Source organism: Emys orbicularis, chromosome 3, assembly GCF_028017835.1.
Source record: "Emys orbicularis isolate rEmyOrb1 chromosome 3, rEmyOrb1.hap1, whole genome shotgun sequence".
Classification (NCBI taxonomy): domain Eukaryota; kingdom Metazoa; phylum Chordata; order Testudines; family Emydidae; genus Emys; species Emys orbicularis.
In genome coordinates, this window is record NC_088685.1 from 28,865,128 (window position 1) to 28,892,672 (window position 27,545).

Here is a 27,545-nt window from a genome sequence, read left to right on the forward strand (position 1 = left end):
CTGCCCCTTACCCGAGGCCATGCCTCCGCCCCACCCCTTCTCTGAGTCCCTGTCCCCCACTCACTCCATCCCCCCTCTCTCCCTCACTTGCTCTACCCCACCCTCACTCACTTTCACCAGGCTGGGGCTGGGGGTACGGGCAGAGACCCTCAGGCCGCTGCTGTGTCTAGAAGCCTTACGGATGTGCCGGTCACTTCCGGGAACCGTGCGGAGCCAGGGCAGGTAGGGAGCCTGTCTTAGCCCCACTGTGCCACCAACCTGACTTTTAGCAGCCTATTCAAATCTCCCAGATGGCTTTCAATAGCCACCGGGAAATTGAGGCTGATTTCGGGAGACTCCCGGCCAATCCGGGAGAGTTGGCAACCCTAGGAAGGGGTATGTAACAGAGGCCCATTTCTGCTCCTGTCCTCTTCCTTGCAGAAACCACATGGCCTCCACTCGGTGTGCTCTCATTGAAACTTTATTTCAATCCCCTTTCACCAACGTAACCACAGTTCCCAGTGCTCCGCCTAGTTACAATATTTGCTGAGCATTAGGTCCACTCAACAGGACCTGAGGGGAACAGGCCCTGGCTAGCCCTGTTGCTCCCTCTTTACCATGCATTTCCTTCCTGTGCTTCTTTTAATCAGTCCTAGGTTGATGGGACCAATTAAGTTTTTACCCCACCCAGCCCACTCACCTGGTCAGATAATTGCCCCCAATTAGCTTCTCCTGGGGCACTAATTAGCTCACCTACCCACTCCCTGCATTCTCTTACTGGGTGAAATAGGCAGATGGGATGGGGAGGTTGAGCACGAGGATTCAGAGTGATTTCCCATAGCAGCATTACAGAAAGACTTGTACACTGCTCTTCTGACAAAAAAAGACAATACATGCCTGTTGGAGAGGCGGTGTCTTCAGATGCCTCTCTATAGCAACAGGGGTGGGAAGAAGACAATGAAATGGGGGAGACGCACGACAACCCAAAACAGTAGAAAGACTTCACTGAATTGGAAAGTGTCCCTCTGAAACAGGAGGGACAGCTTTGGGTCATGGAGACTTAATCCTTTCTCCATCATGGAGAAGAGAGTTGAGAGACACAGGGACTCAGTGCTGATCTCAGACAGGGAGGGAGAGATTTGGTAGGAAGGACTCCACACCTCCCCATGTGTAATGGGAAAGAGGGAGCAAAGAGGTGGGTAGTTGATAGGCAGGCCTCTTTTCGTCCCCTCCAATTCATCCCCTTAAAGGGACAGCACTATTTCACTTTGGCATGAGGGTCTCCCTTAGCTGTGTGGCATCACAACTATTCTAGCAGAGAATATAAAATAAAAACGAAATGCATGACTGACATGAGGCATGACACTTGGGTATACGTCATGCATACACATGCATGCAGAGATAACAGTAAACGTGAACTGTATGTGAAGGATGCTGCAGCTGCTGGGTAGTATGATACTACTGCTGATTTTTCACTGTTGGTGTGAATGTATTGGAAGTGGGGGAGGAGCAAGAAGAAAGAAGGAATAATTGGGTGGTGGTGGAGAGGGGAAGAGAATTAATAAATTTCGGAGGGAAGAAAATTGATACATTGCAGGGGGCAAGTGGTTGAATGGAAAGGTGGATGGATGAATGAGGAGAGATGAGTGAGTGAGTGGCTGGGTGGTGTGGTCTTCTAGTGCATATGAGAAATAGAGGTGAGGTGTGTGTGAGACAGAGAGCAACTGATCTGAGGGATGCTCATGAAAGGAAGAATTTGCTGTACAGTGTGAACACGTGTACGTTGGTGTGTGCAAGAGAATGTGTTCTGTGTACATATGTGCAGATTGTGTACAAGAAAATGTGTTTTTAAAAGCTTTGCACGATTGGTATAAAGTATTACATTAATTTCTAATTATAGCAGTTTTTGTGAAACTCTACTTCTAAAATCATGTGTGACTGGCAGTGGGGAGTAAAAAGCAAGATGTTCTTGCGAATGTCATGATATTTAAAGATGCAACATATCTTGACCTGACAGGGCTTAAAACATTCTGCAGACAGACTCAAATGGGAAATATTCAAACTTCTGCACCGCTTTTTGTATGGTGTTTTGCTATTCATTCATCTATATACCTCAGATCAGAATTAATCTTATGCTATACTAGTATTTTATATTGCAAAATTATCTACCTGAATGTAACAATACCCCTAGCTGGACTGTCTGCAGGGATTGATCTAAATCATGGGTGGTCAAACTTTTTGGTCCGAGGGCCACATCTGGGTGGGGAAATTGTATTCAGGGCCGGGCCAGGTGGTTGGGGTGCGGGCAGGAGTGTGGGGTGTGGGAGTGGGGGCTGTGTGCAGGAAGGGGCTCAGGGCCAGGGATTAGGGCAGAGGAGGGGTGTGGGGCGTATGAGGGGGCTCAGGGAAGGGGGTTGAGGTGCAGGAGGGGTGCAGAGTGCAGGAGGGGGCTCAGAGCAGAGGTGCAGGAGGGGTGCGGACTGCGGGAGGGGGCTCAGGGCAGGGGGTTGGGGTGCAGGGTGCAGCAGGGGGCTCAGGGCAGGGGTTGGGGTGCAGGAGGGGTACAGGGTGCAGCAGGGGGCTCAGGGCAGGGGTTGGGGTGCAGAGGGGTGCGGGGCATACGAGGGAGCTCAGGTCAGGGAGTTGGGGTGCAGGAGGGGTGCGCAGTGCAGGCAGGGGGCTTAGGGCAGGGAGTTGGGGGCGGTGGGGTGCAGGAGGGGTTCGGGCTCCGGGGTGGCAGCGGCACACACTGGGGCCAGGACAGGCTCCCTGCACATCTGCCCTGTCCCCGGCCCCGCGCTGCTCCAGAAAGCGCTGCGGCCCCTGCGGGAGGGCGGGTGGAGGGCTCTGCATGTGCTGCCCTTGCCGTGCCTCCAGGCACTTCCCCCGAAGCTCCCATTGGTCGCGGTTCCCCTTTCCCAGCCAATGGGAGCTGCGGGGGGCGGTGCCTGGAGGCAAGGGCCCGGGGGTCGCAGGGATGTTGGGCCGGCCGCTGCTGAAAGCGGCGCAGGGCCTGCGGCGCCACGGGGGGCAATCCCGCGGGCTGGATCCAAAGCCTCGAGGGGCCAGATCCAGCCCGCGGGCTGTAGTTTGCCCACCCCTGATCTAAATGCATAAACCTCTACTGCTGCAGATAAAAGACCAGATCCATTAGCTTAGAGACAATAGCAGACCCATTTGGCACAGACTATCATGTATTATGTTTGTACAGTGCCTAGCATTACTGAAATATAAATGTTAAAGAAAAATAATAGGGTGTAGCCACAAAAGAGGGTTAAAGAGCCACTCTGCAACAGTGTGAGTTACATAAAAAGGGATTCCCCCCCCCCCCCCCCCACTTCAGGTTTTCTAATTGTTCTCTGAAATTGTTGCCTCTGTTTATACATGTGATTTGAGTCTGTCACCTTTTCTCATGGCAGATGCCTTTTGCTTTTAAGAAATGCTGTCAAGGTTCCTTCCCCACTCTGAACTTTAGGGTACAGATGTGTAGGGACCTGCATGAAAACCTCTAAGCTTCTCTACCAGCTTAGATCTGCTTTTGCTGCCACCACTCCCAATATGCTAAGTCCCTTCCCTGGGTAGCCTTGAGAGAGACTTCCACCAATTCCTTGGTGAACACTGATCCAAAACCCCTTGGATCTTAAAACAAGGAGGAATTAATCATTCCTCCCACCCTTCCCTTTCCCCCCACCAGTTCCTGGTGAGTCCAGATCAATCCCCTTGGATCTTAGAACAAGGAAAAATCAATCAGGTTCTTAAAAAGAAGGCTTTTAATTAAAGAAAGAAAGGTAAAATCATCTCTGTAAAATGAAAATAACTTTACAGGGTAATCAAACTTAAAGAGCCCAGAGGAACCCCCTCTAGCCTTAGGTTCAAAGTTACAGCAAACAGAGGTAAGCACTCTAGCAAAAGGTACATTTACAAGTTGAGAAAACAAAGATAAAACTAACACGCCTTGCCTGGCTGTACTTACAAGTTTGAAATATTAGAGACTTGTTCAGAAAGATTTGGAGAGCATGGATTGATGTCTGGTCCCTCTTAGTCCCAAGAGCGAACAACCACCAAAACAAAGAGCACAAACAAAAGCCTTCGCCCCCCTCTCCCCCCCAAGATTTTAAAGTATCTTGTCCCTTTATTGGCCCTTTGAATCAGGTGTCAGCCAGGTTACCTGAGCTTCTTAACCCTTTACAGGTAAAAGGATTTTGGTGTCTCTGTCCAGGAGGGATTATAGTATGGTACACAGGAGGGCTGTTACCCTTAACCTTTATAGTTATGACAAATGCTCATATCATAGATTCTCCATTACAGTAGTGATCACGTCAAACTTTTCAATCTTCTTGACGGCTTCCTATGTATCCTTCTTGACAATCTGCACAAAGTTCTTAATTTTTTTTTTAATTATTTTATTGATAATATAGCCTTTTGTTTGGTTGGTTTTGTTTGTGCCTTCAAAACAAAGCTGTTTCAGTGCTCAGAGTCTGTTGTCCTGATTCTTTGTGGAAAAAATACTAAATATCCTTTTGACAAATAAAATACCAAAGCAGTTGAGAGACATGAAAATAATTGTGTCCCCCCCCCATCCCCCTTCTTTGCTACATTGTCGTTACCAAGGACATACTATAAATAGGGACAGGCACAGGATGTTAATAAGCTGCAACTTTAGTCAACAAAAGTAAAACATAAATCAATGGCATAATCAGTAGAGCTGCTTGGGAAGCTTTGGACGAAACATTTTTGCATCAGGAAATGCCTAATCACAAAATCTTTTTTGTGGAAAAATATCACTTTTGAGAAAACTGTCTCGGGTCCAGAATAGAATTTCTGGTCAAACCATAGAGACACTCACTCCATAGTAGCCAGTAGCCCAATGGTTACACCATTCACCAGGGACGGAGGAGACCCAGGATCTAGTCTCTGCTCTGCCTGATTCAGAGCAGGGACTAGAACTTAGGTCTCCCACATCCTCGGTGAATAGAGTATTTTTGGAATAGAAAACCAGGGTATAGAGTCTCTTAATGTCTCTCATTAAACCTGTTCCTGGAATAGCTTCTCTTGAAGCTCCAGAAAAGGGACGCAGAGTTAGCTCTGCTTAGCTGAAAGTCCATGTTTCATTTTATCATTTTTTTAGAATTATATATTGCATTTGTGTTAAATGGAATTACAAAAAGAATCCCGTTTGAGATCTTTTACTAACTTTGGACCCAGTTCTACCACCCTACCTTCCAATGAGTAGTAGCTTAGTCCCCAATTCAGGAAACCCTGTCAGCACATGTTTGAGTCAACTCATATTTAGAAAAGCACTTAACTACATACTTAAGTGCTTTCCTCAATCAGGACCATATACCATAAATAGCCCTCCCCCTGCCTATCTGCAGTGTTGCATACTGTTCAATGATAGTAAAGTTGCGGAATCAGGGTCATGTAGAAGTTAATGCTATTAGTAGGGAATACACTTTTTCTTAGTAAATAAATTTACATATTCTGCCAGGAATTTGCCTCTGATATAAATGTACATTTCACAATAAATGTGAAATTTCCCTCAAGGAATTAAATCTCTAGAGCTAACATTATATATGATGTTACATGGTTTGTAAATGAAATGAAACAGGCTTTTAGGATTTTTTTCATTACAGATTATTGGCTATAAAATTAAACAGTTTTATCTTCATAAAAGATGCTTTTAACAATATTCTTTATTTTCTTCACATGCAAACTAAGATTGAAGTAGCCCCCAAGCTATTCTAAAGCACTGTGCATGATAGCAAATCTCATTACTGAAACTGACTAGAAATAAATAAGATAGCCACTCACATTTTGAATGAAATAAGAAGAAAATGATAATAAATTAGTAGTGCTGCATTTTATCACTGTGCAGAGATGAAAACAAAATTAAAATGCCATTGGATAGCCCAGTATTTTTTTATGGTCCAATCTATATATGCTTATGGCATCATGACTTCTAAGCCTAAAAAACATTTGGATAGTTCTCCAGATATTAATAAAACAAGGTAGAATGTATGCATAATTCTGCTTTCTGCATCTTTGTAACCATAGTTCGGACATCAGAATGCACTAAAAGGGGAAAGAAGAAGATATGATGTTGGTTCAATCTTTTCCATTATCTTTTTAGTTTTAGGAAATAAATATACAAATCTAGTTGTTGAGCCAATTCAATATGATTTGGTATAAAAAATGTTGATTGCCACTGGTCTCATGCTTATACTAACATTGTATTAAAACCTTATTTTCTTAGTTGACTACAATATTTCTTTACTTTTCACAGCAATGGAACAGTTCACAAAATTATTTGACTTCTTAGAGTTTAATAGTAAAATATCAGTTAGCCGATTAAACAAGTGATATCTCTTTAATCCTTTAGCACACACAAAAAAAAAAAAAAGGAGAGAGAGAGGGAGGGAGAGGATGTGATAGTAAATTCAGTTTTCATTAAAAGTGCCCGTTGGAGCATTTCCTGTAGTTCAGAGCAATAGCCCTGAAAAACTGGGGTAACCTCTGTCTATCATTAAAGAGTTTTATGGGAACAGTCTTATGGTGCATAAGTTTTAACACTGATATAGGACATCATTGAGTTTCCAAGCTCTGTCCCCTGTGATAGTAAAACTAAATGGACCTTATTCAAACTCTAAAGATGAATTTAACTTTTTTATACAGAATGTTATCTGTTACCTTTCCTTTAAAAACAAATAAGATTCTTGAAATATTGGTTCTACTGCAGTTGTCAATGAAGACAACTGGAGTCAACTGAGTAAAACTTCTCATTCTGACACTTCATTCTAGGTACAGGAAAACACCACAATAAGTAGTGACAAAACCAATATTGCTTTTTTTTTTTTTTTTTTTTTTTAATGTTTACCACTATAGAAATGCAGGTCTGAAAGACAAAAACAGGTACTTTTTTTGTCCAAGTACCTCCAGTGTCAGGGTTTTATATTGAAAGAATACACCTCTATAGCATCTAAATCTTGCAAGTATTACCCTGGTTATGCAAAATATGAAACGGACTGTACAAATAACTGTAAAAAGAAATGGTCCAACCATCAGAAATATTGTTTCTAAAGTGAACCAACAGACTTCTATTCAAAAGCAGCAGAGAGTGGCTTTAACTTGTATTTGCACTATTTCCCATTGGAACAATAATAATTTTTCTACGTTCAAAATCAGTATATATATCAAGCTATGTGTAGTTACATCTAGAATGTTCCCGACAGATTGCAGCTAATTTAGAGTGAGTCAATATGCATACGTTAAAATTGTCCCTCCCATTATTGATATTGTTGATTATGATAATGACATTACAGTAGCAACTAAGAAGCCCCAACCAAGAGTGGGGCCCCATTGTGCTAGGCACTGTACAAACAAATTGCAAGAGACAAGTGCCTGCCCTGAAGCACTTGCAGTCCAAAGAGAGAAAACTAAAGTAACCCTTTTCCCGAGGCACAGATATTAAATGATGTAGTCATACAGGGAATCTATGGCAAAGTAAGGAGATGAAGTCACATTTCCTGAGTCCATTGCTTTAGCTGCAAGACCTGCCTTCCTCTCGTGAGCATAAGGTCAATAGTTCACACGATGGACCTTCAGACGACTTTCCAAATCGGTGGACCTTACTATTTGCAGAAATTTTTTTTAGGTTAATGTTATATAAAGGTTCAGTTCTGTTATTAAAGAAAGTCATATAACCAGGCATAAACAATATTAATCAAAGATTAATCAACGCACTACAAAATACAGAAAGGAACATTATACAATACCAAAATGATCTGGGAAAGTGGGCCTGCATCTTGATTCCCTGTCAACTACCTTTCAGAAATTCACCTCTGTTTATATTGTTCTTGAGACAAAGAAATTCCATTCCCATAATTTACTTGTCTGTGGGGTTTCTTGCCCATGGTATCTCAGCTTAGGTGCTCAGTAAGCTAAAGACATCTATAATCAAGTCATTATATCAGAAAACACCTGTGGCAACAAGTAGATCCTGATGAGCTAAACACATCTTTCAATAATCATTATGCCATCAGTCACAGAAGACATCTGCAATAACAAGTATTCCCTCATCAACCACAAGTAATCCCTTTCTGGACACATTTCCTAAAGGCCAAAAGGTAGGCAACAGGTAGCTGTGGTAGGCAACCTATGGCATGCGTGCCAAGGGCGGCATGCGAGCTGATTTTCAGTGGCACTCACACTGCCCGGGTCCTGGCCACCAGTCCGGGAAGCTCTCCATTTTAATTTAATTTTAAATGAAGGTTTTTAAAATGTTTAAGAAGCTTATTTACTTTACATACAACAATAGTTTAGTTATATATTATAGACTTTTAGAAAGAGACCTTCTAAAAACTGTAAAATGTATTACTGGCACGCGAAACCTTAAATTAGAGTGAATAAATGAAGACTCGGCATACCACTTCTGAAAGGTTGCCGACCCCTGGGTTAGAGTAAAGAAATTACATACAATCCATCATTTGGTAACACACAAAAGTTCAGTATAAGTTCAACCACCTAGCATATAGATACAGAGCTGAATAATCTGAATAATCATTAGTTCAGATACAAATGATTATGGGATTCTGGTTTGTAATCCTAAGAGTAAATGTGTCTAAATTTTCCTGTTTCCCTCTAGGGAATTCCCTTCCACTTTCTCATGCAAACTCCTTCTGGAGTTCTCCACAAGTTACTGCAGTTTTTACAAACATAACTATTATTCTCTCAGTACTCCTCTATTAGCCGCTTCTCTATTCAAGATTTGGGCATGTGACTCAATTTGTTTCGTACCTCCTGTGTGTCAGGACTTTGAAACTTGAAATTATATTCACCTGTTGCCCTTTATTCACTATTTTGGTAATTTTCTCAAAGCATGCTGACAACATAACCTTTGTAAAACTAATTAATCCTACAGTGTTAAGCACATTTAAAATATTGGTCTCATCCCAGACTTAAAAAAGCCTTTTTGCTAAAACCCTAATTGTGAATTTTAAATAGGAGAAGGGGGGGTGGGGGAATCAAGTATATTATTTTGAGATCCTATTTGAATCTTTGAAGCAAGGGCTGGGAGATGGCTGCTATGATGTTGGGAAACAGATAAGGGGGCTCAGTGAACTGACTGTATCTTTGCTGCCCTTCTTGAGACACTGTCTTTGCTAAGAGTATTTCTGCCCATTTCCTTTCCCTGTAGACCTTAGCTTTGAGGGAGCTGTGGCGGCGTATGCACACCCCGTCTCCCTTTGGGGTAGATCAGGGTTGCGCTGATACCACAGATACCGTCTACGAGACTGTGCTGGGTCTCACCATGGTGCGGCCCAATGGCCAGAGTCAGAGCGGTGGCCCTTGGGTTCTGGGCTGCAAGGCCTAATGGCCCAAGACAATATGGCCACCCACAAGCACAGGACAATGTGGCCTAGTGGCTGGGATCAATATATAATCCCTCGAGTGCAGGGCAGCATGGCATAATGGCCAAATCCGGAGGCTGTCACCAAAGAGGATGATGGCCAGGGTAGGGGGGTCCGGGCTCACCCAACTCCACCGAGTCCCAGCCCAGGGCCCCAACAGTGGCAGAGTGGTTCACCACTGGGTCAGCGGGGAATCCAACCACAACACGCTGACCACACATGGATGGAAGATACCACTCCCTCCAGCTCCCTGCACCTCCTACCGGGCTTCCTGAAGCTGCAGTCTGTAGGACACTGGGGTCTTTGGGCTCCTTGGCGCAGGTAACTCCCTAGGACTCTGACTCAAGCCAGTCAGCTGTAGGCAACAGGTCTCTGGTCTATGTCTCGGGATGTCTGGCTCCCGCAGGCAAGGACTGTAACAACTCTTGGGTTGGAGCCTCCACCAAGCGTCCTTCTTCCTAGGCAGTCAGCCCAGACTGAGCTGGGCTGCTCTCCTTTATATTAGCACAGCAGTTGGAACATTAGCAGCACTGTCTGCGGGGCAGGACTTCCTCCACCCATAGTGTGCGATTAACCCTTTCCAGGCTAGTGTGGGGTATGCATACCCTGTCGCAGGAGCTCAAAAACTATGGCTCCTTAGCAGCCCTGAAATCTGTTGCCACCACCTGCAACCCAGGACCATAGGCACTAGAACAACTGAGAGTGAGAAACACCTTATCACACTAACTTCTTTAAAAAAAAACATGTCTAGCTGAGAACAGCCTTTTATCAATGTATAGTATGTACAAGTCTCTACATGGAAGTCCAAGAATAAAAGTACCTTCTAGCGGAAAAAATTCCTCATTTCAGACTGCTGTTTAATGTACTTCAAGGAGACCGTTTTTGAACACTTAAATTTTAGTTGAATTTATTTAGACTGCTTGATGTGTGTTAATAAATATAAAATGGTCTGAAGGAAGTATATGTTGTTGATATGAGTGTTGCTAGGATTATGAGATCTCTCAAAGTAAGAATAGCTTGTTTACTAGTGCTGTTTATATGACTCAAGCATTTGATAGAATGGAATTCACTTATCTATAACCTTTCTAGTTAAGCTTGCACCTTCTTTAAATAATGTCTGTAGTTGCAATCAATGCCTTGTGTAAAGTACTGTAAGGTACAACTATAGTACATTCTTGATTAGAAAAATAGCACTCTGTTTATTGTCTGCATCAGCATCCCATCAGCTGAATATAAAGAGTTACAATGAATGCATGGATGGTTGGAATCAAATGTGGCTTATGTGGCTTATAAACTAGAAATATGTAAATTTGTAGTCCTCCCACTGTTCTAAGTTAAGTATAGATTTAAACAGTGACCTAATATGAATCAAAATAGCTTATCAAAAACTGGACTGTTGACAACTTCAAAGAAATTTGACAGGCAATTTGAAGTATATGAATTAAAATGTGGACTTCAAACTTGTCCCTAAGTATATCCTCATAAATATCTTGTGTGAAACAACATTTTAAAAATGAAGACTTTCAAAGTTCCATTCTATGGAACATTCAGTCCAGAAGTTGGGGGGATAAAAGGACACTATCAGAGGTTTTTTTCTTTTTCGTTTTCTTTCTCTTTTCTTTTCAGCTGTTATTCTTGCTGCTTCTGGTTCATAAGGAAAATGCAGGGAAATATATAGAACATGTGATGGTTTTCAAATAAATGACTGGGTTAGAGAAATAAGAATGTTGCCATTTAGTGTTTCACTTAATGTTTTAATTAACTCTTTGGGGCAAGAACTGTCTATTACTCTGTGGTTATACAGTGCTTAATGCAATAGAGTCATGATCCTGGTTGTGGCCTCGGAGCAATATTGTAATACAAAGAATAATAAATGAATAATAACGATAAAGATCAAATAAGTCATAATCTCCTTTTCAGCTGTCAGTAGATGCCCGGCTAGAGATGACTAATAAGGCTATTAAAGCAATGCAACAGATCATTGAGAAATCAAGAAAAAAGAACTCTGAAGATGGTATGGACGGTGCTGGAAGCACGCCTGTCACTTATGAGAAAGCTCTGAATCATCTGCAGCAGTCTCTTGCTCATCTGGAAACGCTCAATCATAGGTTTATCACTTATCTGAAAAACAGTGACCAGGTAATGAGAAATTACACACAACAAACAAAATCAAGTATATTCCAGCAGCAGCATATATTTGCTTTCTATCTCTATTCACTTTCAAATTACTACAATTGATGTTAGAGGTTTGGACTCGATAGGATTTCTAAATTGCTGAATATGCCTTCTTTCTAAATTTCTAAATATGCCTTCTTATTGTAGATCCGTGATTAACTCTGAGACTTGAATATGTTTCAACATAAATTGTAATAATTTAATACAAAAGGAGCAGTTCTCTTTTGCCAGAACAAAAGGGCAGGGTGGGGGTTCAGTGTAAAGTTCATAGGTGGAACAAGATTTCAGAGTTTATATTGATATAAAATGCAGTGAGACATATCTGTATCAATTAATTGGTAAGCTTTATTGAGCTACTGTACTATTACAGGTATGTCCCTGGAAAAAAAATAATTCACTGGACTGCTTTATCTTTCATACATACATCACTGTGTTCAGGGACACCCCCCCACCCCCCCCCACCCCCGCATTTTTATAAAGTAATATGCACCAAGTCAGCATTGTTTTGAGGAGCATGAATCAAATTAAAATCTCTATTCTTTTATGAAGTCTTCAATTTTCCACAATGCAATACATGGTTTAGTTTTACATACATTTTTGCTTGTAAAATAAAACACACTTGAGAAAATAAGTTGCTATTTCTAGTAAAGTTCCTCTACACAAGTGTGAGATTATCAATGATACTCATAAAAAGTATTTTGAGTTATAAGGAAGCCTGGTTACTAATCAGTTATTTGTCTTAAACGTTACCATGAGCAATAATGGTGGAAAGAATTACTTCTGTCATATTTTATTATGATATATTTTGGTTTTGTTGACTTGTTCTTTGAAGGTGTTCAGAAATTTCCCTTTGCCAGTCTTTTCTGTTTCACGGTAAATTTTGAGATACTGAGCCATACATATCTGTAAGTAAAGATCACCCTATCTCATGAGTTTTAAAATGTCTATTTTCAGGAAATGCTACAGAAGTACGGCCACTTATATGATTTATCCAGGTCAGAGAAGGAAAAAATCCATGACCAGGCAGTAGCTATGTGTATAGATGGTCAGCCTCTAGACATGATACAGCAGTTGTTGGAAGTGGCTGTCGGAGATCTGGAACTCTCCCCCAGAGATATAGTACAATGCGCTATAAACAAAATTGTATTTGCATTAAGGTAAGTTAAATTTCTACGATTATTAAAAGTAAAAATCTCTTTATTTCTTTGTGTTCCAGGATGCTTGGAATTCTGCAGGGCCTGAAGAAATAGCAGATATTAGAGAAGTTTATGTTGATGTTTATATTTACTTTATAATTCCATGCTTGTAGAATTCATTGTGGTATACAGGAGACTGAGCATGGACTTAACCTTTTTTCGTAAATTTGCTCTTATGCCATGGGTCCAGTTTTTGGAAATGTGCTTATAAGATATACCCACTATATACACCTGCTGTGTGTCTTTGGAGTTATTACAATGAATTGTGCCTTTGTTAAATAAAGAGAGAATGGAAAGTTCCCTTACATAGAATGGATGTTGGGAGCAGGTTGTGGGGTCCAAAAGGAGGAATTTCCTGTGTTATAGGGATGTTTTACATATGGATTGGGCTATGTGGACCTGGGAGCTCTTTCGTGCTGGAACTGCAGAACCTGTAGGTACCAAATTAAGGCCTATGTTTTCAAAATGACTGATTTAGGGTTCCTCAATTTTTGGGTGTCCAACTTTAAAGGAGCCTTATTTCCTGATGGTGGATGGATGCTCATCACTGTGTGAAAATCAGACCCTATGGTTATGTCTAGTCGGATATCCCATATTATTAGTTACTTTTGAAAATTTAGGCTTTCAAGATTTATTTTTTGTCTTTTATGTAGTGTTGGTCTGTTTGATTGTACTGAATTGAAAAGTAATTGTCCTCAGTGTCCTAATCTGAATGGAGGGACCTTGAGTTGAATGCACAATGAGTAGTTGGGTGAGCAGTTACCTTTTTTTGAAGGGCATACATTATTACACTTTATCATTTATTTGCAGGGAGTAGAAATGGACTGTTGTAAGAAAGAAATTGAGTAAAGGAAGAAGGAAACTGATAGGGAGGGAGGGAGGTAGAAAGGAGAAGAATAAGAATGGGAAAAACATAATGTGTTGGAACAATGAAGTTCAGTAGCTGATAAGTTGTTAGGGGTAGGTGAGCAATGGGATTATCAGGAAACAACCACAAGTGACCAAGTTTCAGAGGTCTGTAAATGATGTTAGAGGCTGTGAACGCTTCTCCTGGCTGATGTCCCTAAGCAGAAGGGAGAGTGGGAGCTAATGAACACAGTTCTCCAGATGAGTCCATTCAGTTCCCGGGAACTGAAAGACCTTGATTTAACCCTGCAAACCTTGCTATAGCTAGCGTTGGCTGATTTGGGAAAGGAGCCTCAAAGGTTTGGGGTATTTCCTTCTTGGAGATCATCCTAGCTGTTGCTTCTACTCCCATTTGGCAGGAGGGAAGAAAAGGCAACTTTAGTGCCCACATCAGAAAATCTGGGCCCATATGTCCCTAGATTGCGATATGTAAAAAGACAGGTGAAAAAGCTGTGAAGTGCATCCTTGTGCAACATAGAATGTGCATATCGACCTAAGTACTGAAGAGGGTTACAAGTGTATAAATAGCTTCTCTCTAAACATAGAGAGCATTTTAAAGAAAGGTTGTTGCCTGGCATCTTTTTAGCCTGCTGACATTGGTGTCATTGAAGTGAGTGAAATTGGATGTATCTCAGTCATGCACCATTAACATTCAAGCTAGTGCATGACACAAATCGAAACTTACTAACCACAACATTTTCTGTGACTCCTGTGCATTTCAAGGTTCAGTGGGGAAAAAGTATAATTATAAAAAAAAATCCTTGCTTCCTGCAAGGACTGCCAAGTTAAGGAACTCAATAAGTGTAACTTGCTTAAAAAAAAACTCGGAAGGTTTTTTTGTATTGAAACTTCTTGGGCTGATTAGGGATTGTAAATTTGAATTCATAGAAATCATAGAAATGTAGGACTGGAAGGGACCTTGATAGGTCATCTAGTCCAGTCCCCTGAACTGAGACAGGACTAAGTATTATCTAGGCCATCCCTGACAGGTATTTGTCTAACCTATTCCTAAAAGCCTCCAATGACAAAGATTCCACAACCTCCCTAGAGAATTTGTTCCAATGCTTAACTACACTTACAGTTAGGAACGTTTTCCTAATGTTTAACCTAAATTTTCCTTGCTGCAATTTTAACTCATTGCTTTTTGTCCTGTCCTCAGTGGTTAAGGAGAACAATTTATCACCCTCATGCTTGTAACAAGCTTTTATATACTTGATGACTGTTACCATAGATTCATAGATTCTAGGACTGGAAGGGACCTCGAGAGGTCATCGAGTCCAGTCCCCTGCCCTCATGGCAGGACCAAATACTGTCTAGACCATCCCTGATAGACATTTATCTAACCTACTCTTAAATATTTCCAGAGATGGAGATTCCACAACCTCCCTAGGCAGTTTATTCCAGCGTTTAACCACCCTGACAGTTAGGAACTTTTTCCTAATGTCCAACCTAAACCTCCCTTGCTGCAGTTTAAGCCCATTGCTTCTTGTTCTATCCTTAGAGTCTAAGGTGAACAAGTTTTCTCCCTCCTCCTTATGACACCCTTTTAGATACCTGAAAACTGCTATCATGTCCCCTCTCAGTCTTCTCTTTTCCAAACTAAACAAACCCAATTCTTTCAGCCTTCCTTCATAGGTCATGTTCTCTAGACCTTTAATCATTCTTGTTGCTCTTCTCTGGACCCTCTCCAATTTCTCCACATCTTTCTTGAAATGCGGTGCCCAGCACTGGACACAATACTCCAGTTGAGGCCTAACCAGCGCAGAGTAGAGCGGAAGAATGACTTCTCGTGTCTTGCTCACAACACACCTGTTAATACATCCCAGAATCATGTTTGCTTTTTTTGCAACAGCATCACACTGTTGACTCATATTTAGCTTGTGGTCAACTATAACCCCTAGATCCCTTTCTGCCGTACTCCTTCCTAGACAGTCTCTTCCCATTCTGTATGTGTGAAACTGATTGTTCCTTCCTAAGTGGAGCACTTTGCATTTGTCTTTGTTAAACTTCATCCTGTTTACCTCAGACCATTTCTCCAATTTGTCCAGATCATTTTGAATTATGACCCTGTCCTCCAAAGCAGTTGCAATCCCTCCCAGTTTGGTATCATCTGCAAACTTAATAAGCATACTTTCTATGCCAATATCTAAGTCGTTAATGAAGATATTGAACAGAGCCGGTCCCAAAACAGACCCCTGCGGAACCCCACTTGTTATGCCTTTCCAGCAGGATTGGGAACCATTAATAACAACTCTCTGAGTACGGTTATCCAGCCAGTTATGCACCCACCTTATAGTAGTCCCATCTAAATTGTATTTGCCTAGTTTATCGATAAGAATATCATGCGAGACCGTATCAAATGCCTTACTAAAGTCTAGGTATACCACATCCAGAGCTTCTCCCTTATCCACAAGGCTCGTTATCTTATCAAAGAAAGCTATCAGATTGGTTTGACACGATTTGTTCTTTACAAATCCATGCTGGCTATTCCCTATCACCTTACCACCTTCCAAGTGTTTGCAGATGATTTCCTTAATTACTTGCTCCATTATCTTCCCTGGCACAGAAGTTAAACTAACTGGTCTGTAGTTTCCTGGGTTGTTTTTATTTCCCTTTTTATAGATGGGCACTATATTTGCCCTTTTCCAGTCTTCTGGAATCTCTCCCGTCTCCCATGATTTTCCAAAGATAATAGCTAGAGGCTCAGATACCTCCTCTATTAGCTCCTTGAGAATTCTAGGATGCATTTCATCAGGCCCTGGTGACTTGCAGGCATCTAACTTTTCTAAGTGATTTTTAACTTGTTCTTTTTTTATTTTATCTGCTAAACCTACCCCCTTCCCATTAGCATTCACTATGCTAGGCATTCCTTCAGACTTCTCGGTGAAGACCGAAACAAAGAAGTGATTAAGCATCTCTGCCATTTTCAAGTTTCCTGTTACTGTTTCTCCCTCTTCACTGAGCAATGGGCCTACCCTGTCTTTGGTCTTCCTCTTGCTTCTAATGTATTGATAAAAAGTCTTCTTGTTTCCCTTTATTCCCGTAGCTAATTTGAGCTCATTTTGTGCCTTTGCCTTTCTAATCTTGCCCCTGCATTCCTGTGTTGTTTGCCTATATTCATCCTTTGTAATCTGTCCTAGTTTCCATTTTTTATATGACTCCTTTTTATTTTTTAGATCATGCAAGATCTCGTGGTTGAGCCAAGGTGGTCTTTTGCCACATTTTCTATCTTTCCTAACCAGCGGAATAGCTTGCTTTTGGGCCCTTAATAGTGTCCCTTTGAAAAACTGCCAACTCTCCTCAGTTGTTTTTCCCCTCAGTCTTGATTCCCATGGGACCTTACCTATCAGCTCTCTGAGCTTACCAAAATCCGCCTTCCTGAAATCCATTGTCTCTATTTTGCTGTACTCCCTTCTACCCTTCCTTAGAATTGCAAACTCTATGATTTCATGATCACTTTCACCCAAGCTGCCTTCTACTTTCAAATTCTCAACGAGTTCCTCCCATACCATATAACTCCTTACCATATAACCCATAATATGGGTTAGGCTCTTTTCAGCCTACCCGCCCAGAGCTCAGCTCTTTGAGTTCTAGCAGCCTGTCCCCACAACTGGGACAAAGGGAGCAGGAGGGTGCAGACCTCGGCATGCAAGATTTCACCCTATCACATGAGCCTAAATCCATCCCCAAAATCCCAAGTCTTTGACCTCTGGGAACCGTTCATTTTATTCTCTTAACTGCACTGGAAACTGGTCTCAAGTTCTGACAACTGCATTCCAGTACCTCAATTAGCTAGAATCATAGAATTATAGAATATCAGGGTTGGAAGGGACCTCAGAAGGTCATCTAGTCCAACCCCCTGCTCAAAGCAGGACCAATTCCCAACTAAATCATCCCAGCCAGGGCTTTGTCAAGCCTGACCTTAAAAACCTCTAAGGAAGGGGACTTGATTAATAAAGAATTAAAGGTAGTAAGCACGTTCCTGTTTAACCCACTGTGGCTTGAAGGTGCTGTGAGGAAGACCATTAAAAAAAACCCTCCTTGGTCCTGTGGGACCAAAAACTCCTTTCTGACTCCCTAAACAGGTGATCAGCTAGACCTGCAGCATCTGTCAGACTGGGTTGCCATTTCTAGTTCAGGTTGTAGGATGGGCTGCTGGAAAAGAGCCAAAAGAGGCTCCACATGGCCCCCACTTGGGGTTAATCCTGGGATCTGGGGAATGCTGGCCAGTCAGCACCCTTCTCTCTCAGCAAGCCAGTGGGTGCTAGAGACTCCAGGGGGAGGAGCTACCTATCGTCCCTTGGCGAGTGTCTCCTTCCCTTGCGGCTGGGACTGTCTCCCATGCACTGTCAGCCCCATCAAGTTCCCCTACCCATTGATGCAGGTGATAGCATTTGAAAATCAACATTAATGGTCCAGTGAGCTCCTCAACCAAAAAAAACTTTTGGATGCAAGTTATCTGGACCTGCTAATTTTAAAATGTCTAGTGGAATGGAAAGGGTATTATCATCACCATGTCATGAGACTATATCATCTGTTTTTCCCCAAATACAGAACAGAAATATTTATTGAACACTTCTACCTTTTTGGTGTTGTTACTGATAATTCTACCATTTCCATCTAGTAATGGACCAATACCATTGTCAGGATTCTTTTTGTTCCTAGTATATTTAAAAAACCTCCTTTTTATTATCCTTAACTCTGCTGGCCATAGATTTCTCTTCATGTCCCTTGCCTCCGTTATCAATTTTCTGTAATTCCTAACTCCTGATTTGTATTCATTACTATCAACTTCCCCTTTCTTCCATTTGTTGTATATTATTTACTATTATTATTATTTACAGTTTCAAAAGACAACAGAATTCTGTGTATTTTCATAGTAAACAATTTACTAACTTTTTGCACGGAGCCATCTAAAAATATTCTCTTTGAAATTCCCCCTCCCCCCTTTTTTCATATTTCTTTGGATTATTCTAGCTAACCAACCCGCTCCAAACTTATCTCACACAAGCCTTCTTAGAAACAGATCAGTTTTAGATGGAACACATAGTTATTCCCCTAATTCTAGATGCATAATTTTGAGCTAAGTCAAGAGTATTTAACAAAATTGTCAAGTTCTGTCAGCTACTTCCATTTTCCTACACTGTCAACCTGCCTTGCTGACTCTTCAGCTCCACTTCTCCAAATTTAGGATGGAAACTCTTCCACTATAAGTGTAGTATCTCCATGAGAAGCTTATTTGCATATTCCAATTAAGCTCTGTCATTGGCAGTTTCTTTGGTTTTGCTACAGAAATCACTGCTAACAATGGAAATTGGTTGATGCTCTTTTTCTGTCATTCACCCCTCATGTGCTCACAAAGGTTTTGGTAATGATTTTAGCCTTTCTGAGGGCATGGCTACACTTGCAGATGTAGAGCGCTTTGAGTTAAACCAGCCTTCGTAGAGCGCAGTAGGGAAAGCGCTGCAGTCTGTCCACACTGACAGCTTCAAGCGCACTGGCTCAGCCACATTTACGTCACTTGCAGCGGCATTGGGAGCTGTGCATTATGGACAGCTATCCCAGCATGCAAGTGACTGCAACGTGCTTTTCAAATGGGGAAGGAGGGTGGAGTGTAACAGGGAGTGTGTTGTGTGTATGTGGGGGGAGAGAGAGTGGGTTTTTTGTGGACTGAGAGCATGTCAGCATGCTGTCTTGTAAGTTCAGACAGCAGCAGACCCCCCACCCACCCCCTGCCTCTCTCTCACACACACAGCATTCCACACTAATGGTTGCTTTCTCTCGGAGCAGATAAGCAGCCGGCTGTCAGAAACGGAGCTTTCAAACAGCATATCCACATTCCTACAGCGAGTTCAAAACAATGAGAAGAGTTGCTACTTGACTTTAAGGGGATTATGGGACGTTTCTGGAGGCTGATCAGAGCGCAGTAATGCAACACCTCGTCCACACTGGCGCCGCAGTGCTCCAGTGGGGGTGCAGCAAATGTTATTCCACTCACTGAGGTGGAGTACCAGGAGCGCTGTAGCCGCAGAGTCAGAGCGCTCTATGTGCTTTGCCAGTGTGGATGGGTAGTGAGCTAGTGCGCTCAGGGCTCCTTTATTGCGCTGTAACTCGCAAGTGTAGCCAAGCCCTGAGTCATCTGGGGTATAATCTATACCTGTTTTTAGATGACATACTGAGAGTATTGTCCACAGAAATCTCCCAGGAAGAAATGGAGAAGAGGCAGAAGACCTTTTCCATGCTTCACGCACACGCATATTTGTGATACATTTAAAGAAGAGGTTTCTAATCCCATCTCAGAGGATCTACTACCTGGGAGTCAAGAGACTCTGAGATATCATGGAACTGAATATCATTAATCCACTTCATTGTCAGCTCCTGGGTCTTCTGATCTCTTGTGTGCATCATACAGCATTGGAATACTCATCTGTCTTTACCAGACTCTGGGGTCTTGTTGACAACTCTGAATGAAGTAACAGAGAGTCCTGTGGCACCTTTAAAACTAACGGATGTATTGGAGCATAAGCTTTCGTGAGTGAATACCCACTTCGTCAGACAGCTTATGCTCCAATACATCTGTTAGTCTTAAAGGTGCCACAGGACTCTCAGTCTGAATTTGTAAAAAGTAACAAAGACGGCTACCCCTCTGATATCTGAATGAAGTACTTCTCTTACTTGCAGGGAGAGATGTAGCCCAGTGCTTTTTGGACATGGGAAACAATCAGTTCAAGAAAGGAAATACAGTTAATTTTCCATTGCCCCATTGTCTTATTGGAGAACAGTCAGGGAAGCAGAGGTTTAATAACTTAGGAATGTACATAATTGTATGGCGTTTCTTATAGAAATCACAATTGTGTGACATTGTGACTCATGATTTCCCAGTGGGATGTGCTAATGCCCCAAATATTAACACCAGTGCAGAAGTTTCTGATTTCCTACCACCGAAAGGCTGCACAAATATAACAGGATAGAAAGTTAGGCTAAGGAAACAACAAGGCATCAGGCATTTTCAGTGAATAATGTAATTAGGCAAAAAGATTTAGCTGTATTTAATTTATTCGCCTTTTAAGCATTCTTTGTAATTTTTTTATTGCTCTTGAGGACCTTTTTGATTAAATTCATGTAGTTTTTCTGTAGCTGAACTGAAAACAAAATGAGCCTTTATCAGTTTAATTACACTAGACTCATGCAGTCTTCACCTTAAAGCTTCTAGGTATCCTGGGGGGCGGGGCATACGAGAGGGAGAGAGAGAAAAATGCACACAAAATACCATATAATCTGTGTGAAGGACTAATGTTTCATTAATTATGTTTGCTTTTGTCAGTAGCTTCTGATGATTTTACTGTTAATTAGGAGGAAAATAAAAAACTGTATTCCTTGTGAAAATTTAGCGGATGATTGTCATGTAAAAGTCTTTTGAACTGTAATTCTTTTTCATTGTCCTAACCAATTTTAAGCAGCTCAGATAATATCGGGTTTTTAAGAAGAAAATTACTTGCTTCCAACCATATATTTATTTTAGAAATGAACTTTATTTGATTACAGTTAATTGAGTTCATTTCTATTTTATTTTAAAATACATCCTTACCATGGATATCTAGACTTTCTACCTTAGGAAAAAGGGCCAATTTACCAATTTTCTGGTAAAATAACACTTGCCCTACTACAGCACCTTCCATGTGATTATCTCAAATCACTTTGTAAACATTAATGAATTAACATTATCCTGGGAAAGTAAATATTGTCCCTGCTTCACATATGTGATAATTAAAACACAGAGAAGTTAAGGCCTCAGTTTTCAGAAATCTCCTTTAATTTCTGTTGTTTCAGTAGAGCCCAGTTTGAGGTACATAGCATGATTTCCAGAGGTGCATTTGCACTTCCCAGTGAAGCCACCCAGAGCTTTTTAAAAAATCAAGTCCTGGAGGTGTTTCAGGTTTTTGTACCATCCAAAACCTGAGGAACCCAAAATTAGTGAACACACTTTCTCCTAGGGCATAAAATTTGGTTATCCATAGAAAGGGTGTATCTTAAATGACTGGAAAACTAAATCACAGAAAGTCCTGTTGCAGAGCTGAAAATAGGTCTCATATCGCCTCATTCCTAGTCCTGTGCTTTAACCACAAAACCATCCTCATTCCCTCTGTACCTCAGAGAGCCATATTTCTCTGTTTGGATTGTGGTTTTTAAATCACTCTTAGAGTTCTTTGGATATTTGATGATATATATGAAAAACAAATTCCCTTATTGCACAAGCTAGTCCAAAAAAACCTCTCAGGCCCAACAAGACAAGATGGGAAATTTCAAGTCAGTCTATAGAAAAATCTCTAATAATGTAAGTTTAAATATCAAAGGGGTACCCGTGTTAGTCTGGATCTGTAAAAGCAGCAAAGAGTCCTGTGGCACCTTATAGACTAACAGACGTATAGGAGCATGAGCTTTCGTGGGTGAATACCCACTTCTTCGGATGCATGTGAGTTTAAATGTTATAGCTCTCTTGATTCTATGCCAGTGTTTGAAATTTTCTTTTTGTTTCCTTCTAGTTATTTTTTTAAACAGATTGGAACCATCTCATTGTGCATATAGCTGTGTTGTGTCCTTATTACAAGTTCCCTTTTTCAGCATCCCCATTCTTTCATATGGTTTATTACTTCTGCAAGTTTCTAGGTGGATGTGGGTTTGTTTTTTGTTTTGTTTTTTGGTTGTTTTTTTCCCCCCAAAGAGCTAGAGATCAAACTATTGATGTGATGTTGGTCAAAATGGTCTCACTCTGTTGAGTTTTACCCAAGGTAGTGCATGGCACCCCTAAATATTTGGAGGACCCAAATTGACAATGGTATTTAAGAAAATGTAATTTTTATGTCCATTTACCAATACAGAAAAATGACGGGAGGGTTTCCATTCTCGCCATTTTATATGCATTAAAGTTCGACTCTTTTAAGTGCTGTAAAATAGAAATGGTTACTTGGAGTGCTTTGAAATATGATGTGCCTCATAGAGTTGCAGGTCAGCATTAGTGATCCAAATTTGGGGTCATTTAACTGAGGATTTCCTGAGTTACAGGCCCTACAGAAAATGGTTTCTGTGTGCTGCCTTATACTGTTAAACTGACGGTACTCATGACTAGATGAATCACAGATGTGGTTGAGTTTGATGGCTGTGAACTCATCCATCAATTAACATAACTAAGGATAAGTTAATTACAAGTCCCCACCTAAGGGGAAAAAGTTTTGGACTGAATGACTGCAGGTTGCCGCAATTTGTGAGTCATGGGTGGCAATTTTATTTTTGAGGACTATAATCAAAGTATTGAGGGAAATTGGACACGTGAATGCTCCCTGGGAGGGGGGAGGTGTATTAGGTGCAGAGATATTTAGGGCTGCAGCAAGTCAATTTTGACCGAAAGTAGTGTGCATGGCACCGATTACATCTTTGGGGAACCCAAATTGTGAACGATATTTAAGAAAATGTTCACTTCTTAGCTTGTGTAGATGGGTACTATGGAAGGATTATAGTGCACGTGTGCCACTACAGAAAAACAGAATGAGATGTTTTCTTTGCAGCCAACTTATGCTTGCCTGGGCAGTTTGGGGGAATGTGCCCATGTCACTGTTCCTGGTGAACACCCCTCCACTGATGTTTCTACTCCAGAACTTTGTACTCCTGTGCAATACAAATTTAATAACTCGTATAACTTGCTACATGTCGTATCTGTTACAATGTGTATTTATTTTAGGGGAGGCTTACTGTGAACACAGCAGAATAGTCAGCAGCCAGTTTTATCAACATTTTTGTTATATGTAGGGAGGAGCTGGAGACAGAGGACTTTGCGGGAGGGACAGAGACAAGGAGAGGAGTTGCAGCTGCAGAGGGGGCAGGAAATGAGGATGGGTGGTAGGCAAGTGTTGGATTGGTTATTTGAGAAAATCTATATTTTACTGGTCCCAAGGCAGGGCAAGTGGCTGCTTCCAGATCTTGGAGCAATTAATGTGTTTCCCAAGACACAAAGTGGTCGTTTGCAGCTGATAGTCCAGGTACTTTGACTACCAAGGGAAAAGAAATGTGTGTGCTGCCAGAGTTGCCAGCATGTGGATTCTGGGAGATTCCATGTTTTGCCCGCATTGCAGCATCTAACCAGTGACCTAAGAAGTTGTGATCTTCAGGTGGAGATGATCTGGGCCTTATCCCTAGGGTACACGATACAATGTATGAGAGCAGATCTGGATCTCATCAGAGATTTGTGTGCAGGAGCTGTTTTCTCAGATTTCGCTGAGAGTCTGAATAATTGCTACAGCCACAATATGAAAGTGATTAAGTATTGGAAGAACATTAATCAGGAAATTGGAAATGGGCTGACCAGACAATGTGCACTATATGGCATAGAAACATTACCCGCTCTGACATCTCACTGTTTCTTGGAGATGGGGTACATCTACTGGATAGGGATTAGGGGATCTTTCTCTCAAACATAAAACGCTCAGTATTTTGGAACAGAAATCCTGTCTCAGTTCTTCCACCAGCCCTATCACAAACTCCACCCTCGAACCATTTTGAAACATGACCAGGAGCCCCATTCCACTGTAACATGGTTGTCCTTCGCTCTAGGCACTGCATATGAGTCAGTTACAGAAGGGAGGTAGTAACAGCAATAGAGATGTTTCAATACCAGGAAGTAAAGACTTCCTGGAAATGCATTCCCTGCTTGTGATGTGGGGGTGGAGAGCACCTGGGTACAGTAGTGGGGAGGGAGCCAGGTTGGAGGGGGAATACAGTTGAATGGCTCAGGGGCATGGCTAGCAAGGTGTGCCAAAACCAGCTGATGTGTTGGGAGGGAAGGCCAGCTGGTTCAATAACAAACTTGTGGGACAACTGCCAAAATGACAACTAATTCCTACCAACAGTGTATCTTTTTCTGTTGGATAAAAAAATATATGAAAAAACCTGGAAAATTCAATGGCAAAAAAACCTATGTTCATTCAAAGTTAAGGTATATCGTCCCCTTGCAGAACGCTGGGTTGAACAAGACTCAAACTTCTGAACATCAGGATATCTAGAGTTAAGGTTGCAAAAGCAACCTTAACTCTGTCCTCTTTCAGCAGTTACACTCTGTTAACACACATACCTTTACTCTGCCAAGCCCACAGTTGCTGAAATGTACAAGCTCTTCACCTCCCTTTACAAGCCATTCACTCTTACCCACAGGATTCCATCAACCACTATTATAGAACAAAAAGAAAAACAAAACTGGTTGCCTTTCTTCTGTTCCCCTGGAATAGGCAGTAGCCAATGGGAATTACTTGCATACACTCAAGGTGCAGTCAGCATGTTCGGTGTACCTAAAAGTACTGATGGAGGCAATAGTTGCGCCTGCTTGATAAAGGTGTGTTTGTGATGTAAGGAGCTGTAAGTGTGAGATGAGATCTGTGTTTTGCACCCTCTGATGTGTGAGAGCAAAAAGAAAGGACTGCAGGTGTACCTTCAGGTTCTAGTATGCATCATTTCATTGCTGAATTGTGAACATTTAGGGCTTCTGATTTTAGGTTATAACTGATACTCTAATAAAACACCCCGGTTATGAGAAAAATGAAATGAGCAATTATCCAATAAACACAAGAAATGGTTACTCAATTCATGTTGACTTCATCCCTTTCACAGTGCAGTTTGTTTATATAGGTAAATGTCACTGCTGCCTGGCTTATATCTAAGGGATTGTCTACCCAGAGCAGTAATGTGGACTATGGGGATGTGATTTCTAAAGCACACTAACATGTTACAATGTAACTGGTCCATGTAGATCCTGCTTTTATGCACTAAAGATTCCCTGGAGTGCTTTAACATAGTTCCATAAGACATATGAAATAGCACTATGTTAAAGCGCAGTAGGGACAAATACACCAACCAGGGGTTCAATAACAAGGATGTGAAGCTTAAACTAATCATGTAGGGCATTTTTTATACCTGTAATAAAAAATTAAGTAGACAAGAATTTTGGGAAGTACCTGGAAAAAAAAATCTTCTCATTACAGTATACAAGAGATCCTTGAAACCCTCAGACTTCTGAACATCTACATAGAACTCAAAAATTGCTAAAAATAAGCCTAGAAAATGAAATTAACAAACCCTGAGAAACAGAAGCTCTACATACATTATGTAATTAGCAGGACCTGGGGGGGTTATTACTAAGGGTATTGTCAGTAGTGAGCTGGGATATGAGAGCAGAGTAAGCATTTATTATCCACATGGACTCAAGTGTGGTCAGTGTCGGGTGTAGCTGGATTGATTGGTCGAGGCACTAGTTAGCTCTGTTTTGTAGAGATGTGTTTGTAAGATCTGTGGATTACTCTGAGGTGTGTGACAGAGCTGTGATTGTGATATGAGGAGATGGATGCTTCTCACGTGAGGAAAGGAAAGAGCTGCATGTGTACCTTTAGGATGCAGTATCCGTCATTTCTTTGCAGAATTGTTATGTCAGTATCAGGACATAGGGCTTTTATTACAAAGGACATTGTCAGCAGTGAACTAGAATATGAGAGGACTAATACTTTAATGATGGTTAAATGAAAGTGTAGGTTAAGATGTTATGCTCTAAGTATAAGGGAGTTTTAAAAGGCTGTGAAGTGATTCTTCAATTGTATACTTGTGATATTCTTTCTGGGCAGTTGGCTAAGTGTGTGAATGTATTCCAGGATCTGGAACCTCCTGAATCTTACAGTACCAAGGGCCAGTGTCGTATGTGTGTATCAGATGGAATCCTGTGGGTGAGAGTGAATGAGTGGTAAAAGGAGGTGAAAAGTTTGTACATTTCAGCACCTGTGGGCTTGGCAGTGTAAAGGTATGTGTATTAACAGGGTGTAATTGGGGCATTGCTGATAGAGGGCAACCTTACCTCTGCATTTCCTGATTTTCAGATGCTTAACTCATCATTCTGCAGGGGGACGGCATGCCACCAAACAACTTTAACTCTTTGTTAAAGTAGTTTTTTTGCCATTCAGTCATTTTTAATCTACTGATCCAATGCTACTGACATAGACCCTGACTACTAATCAACATTAAAGAAGAAAATCTGCTAAGGTTTCAAAACCTGCATGTCAATACTTTCCTCAAGGGTCACCTGTGTAGAGTAGTTATTTTCTTAGCTAGGGCAAATATTGTCCCACTGCAGTTGCATAAATTACAATGTTGTAGAAACTACCGTAACTCTAAGGGTAAATGTGAAAAGCACTGTAATTATTCCTCTGCATATTGCAATACCTGATACCTTTTGGGTTATCTCATCTTTGGCAGAGCAGTCATTGATGCCTTTGACATTTTTCGAATTAGTAGGAAGCCATAGTTCTCAGGTATAGAAAAAGGCTGCCACTTACTCTAATGATACAATAACTGTATTGTCCTGATGAATTGAAGGGAGGGTATAATCTATCTCTGGTGGTTGAGTTGTTCTTAGCAAACCAATTTTGGAAACATTTGTCTAGCATCCTTAGTTCTTAAAAACTAAAATGAACCACCCTAAAATAGACAGGTCAGCTTAACCATCAGTGCCCTTATAACAATTTGTATGAAAAGACACTTGAGGCATAAAGTGCTACTGTAATTCAGTTTCCCCTTAAGTATTCAGTCATTTTTCATGTTTATTTCTCTAGACTTCATATGAAAAAATTTGAAATTTCATTCCATAAGACAAATGTTTAAACAGCACTGCAACTGTTATCTTTATATAAGTAGCTAACAACAGGCACTCCAACTTTTATCATTTTCTGACATGTGGAGAGGTGTGTGTCCCAACTGTGGAAATTCCCTGACTGGATACTTGATTCATAATTATTGTATTTAATCCTAGGCAGACTGATTATTGAAGAGAAAGTATGCTGATACAATTTGTGCA

General features: G+C 41.3%; 1 protein-coding gene across 2 annotated transcripts in view; it reads left to right on the forward strand.

The window, feature by feature from the left end:
• The window catches only part of NBAS (NBAS subunit of NRZ tethering complex), a 409,271-nt gene that overhangs the window by 287,329 nt on the left and 94,397 nt on the right, over positions 1–27,545 (forward strand). For both annotated transcript variants that reach the window (XM_065400708.1, XM_065400709.1), the window contains 2 exons: positions 11,307–11,525; positions 12,516–12,718. In XM_065400708.1, coding sequence (XP_065256780.1) covers positions 11,307–11,525; positions 12,516–12,718 — 422 coding nt within the window. The remainder of the gene's footprint in view (positions 1–11,306; positions 11,526–12,515; positions 12,719–27,545) is intronic.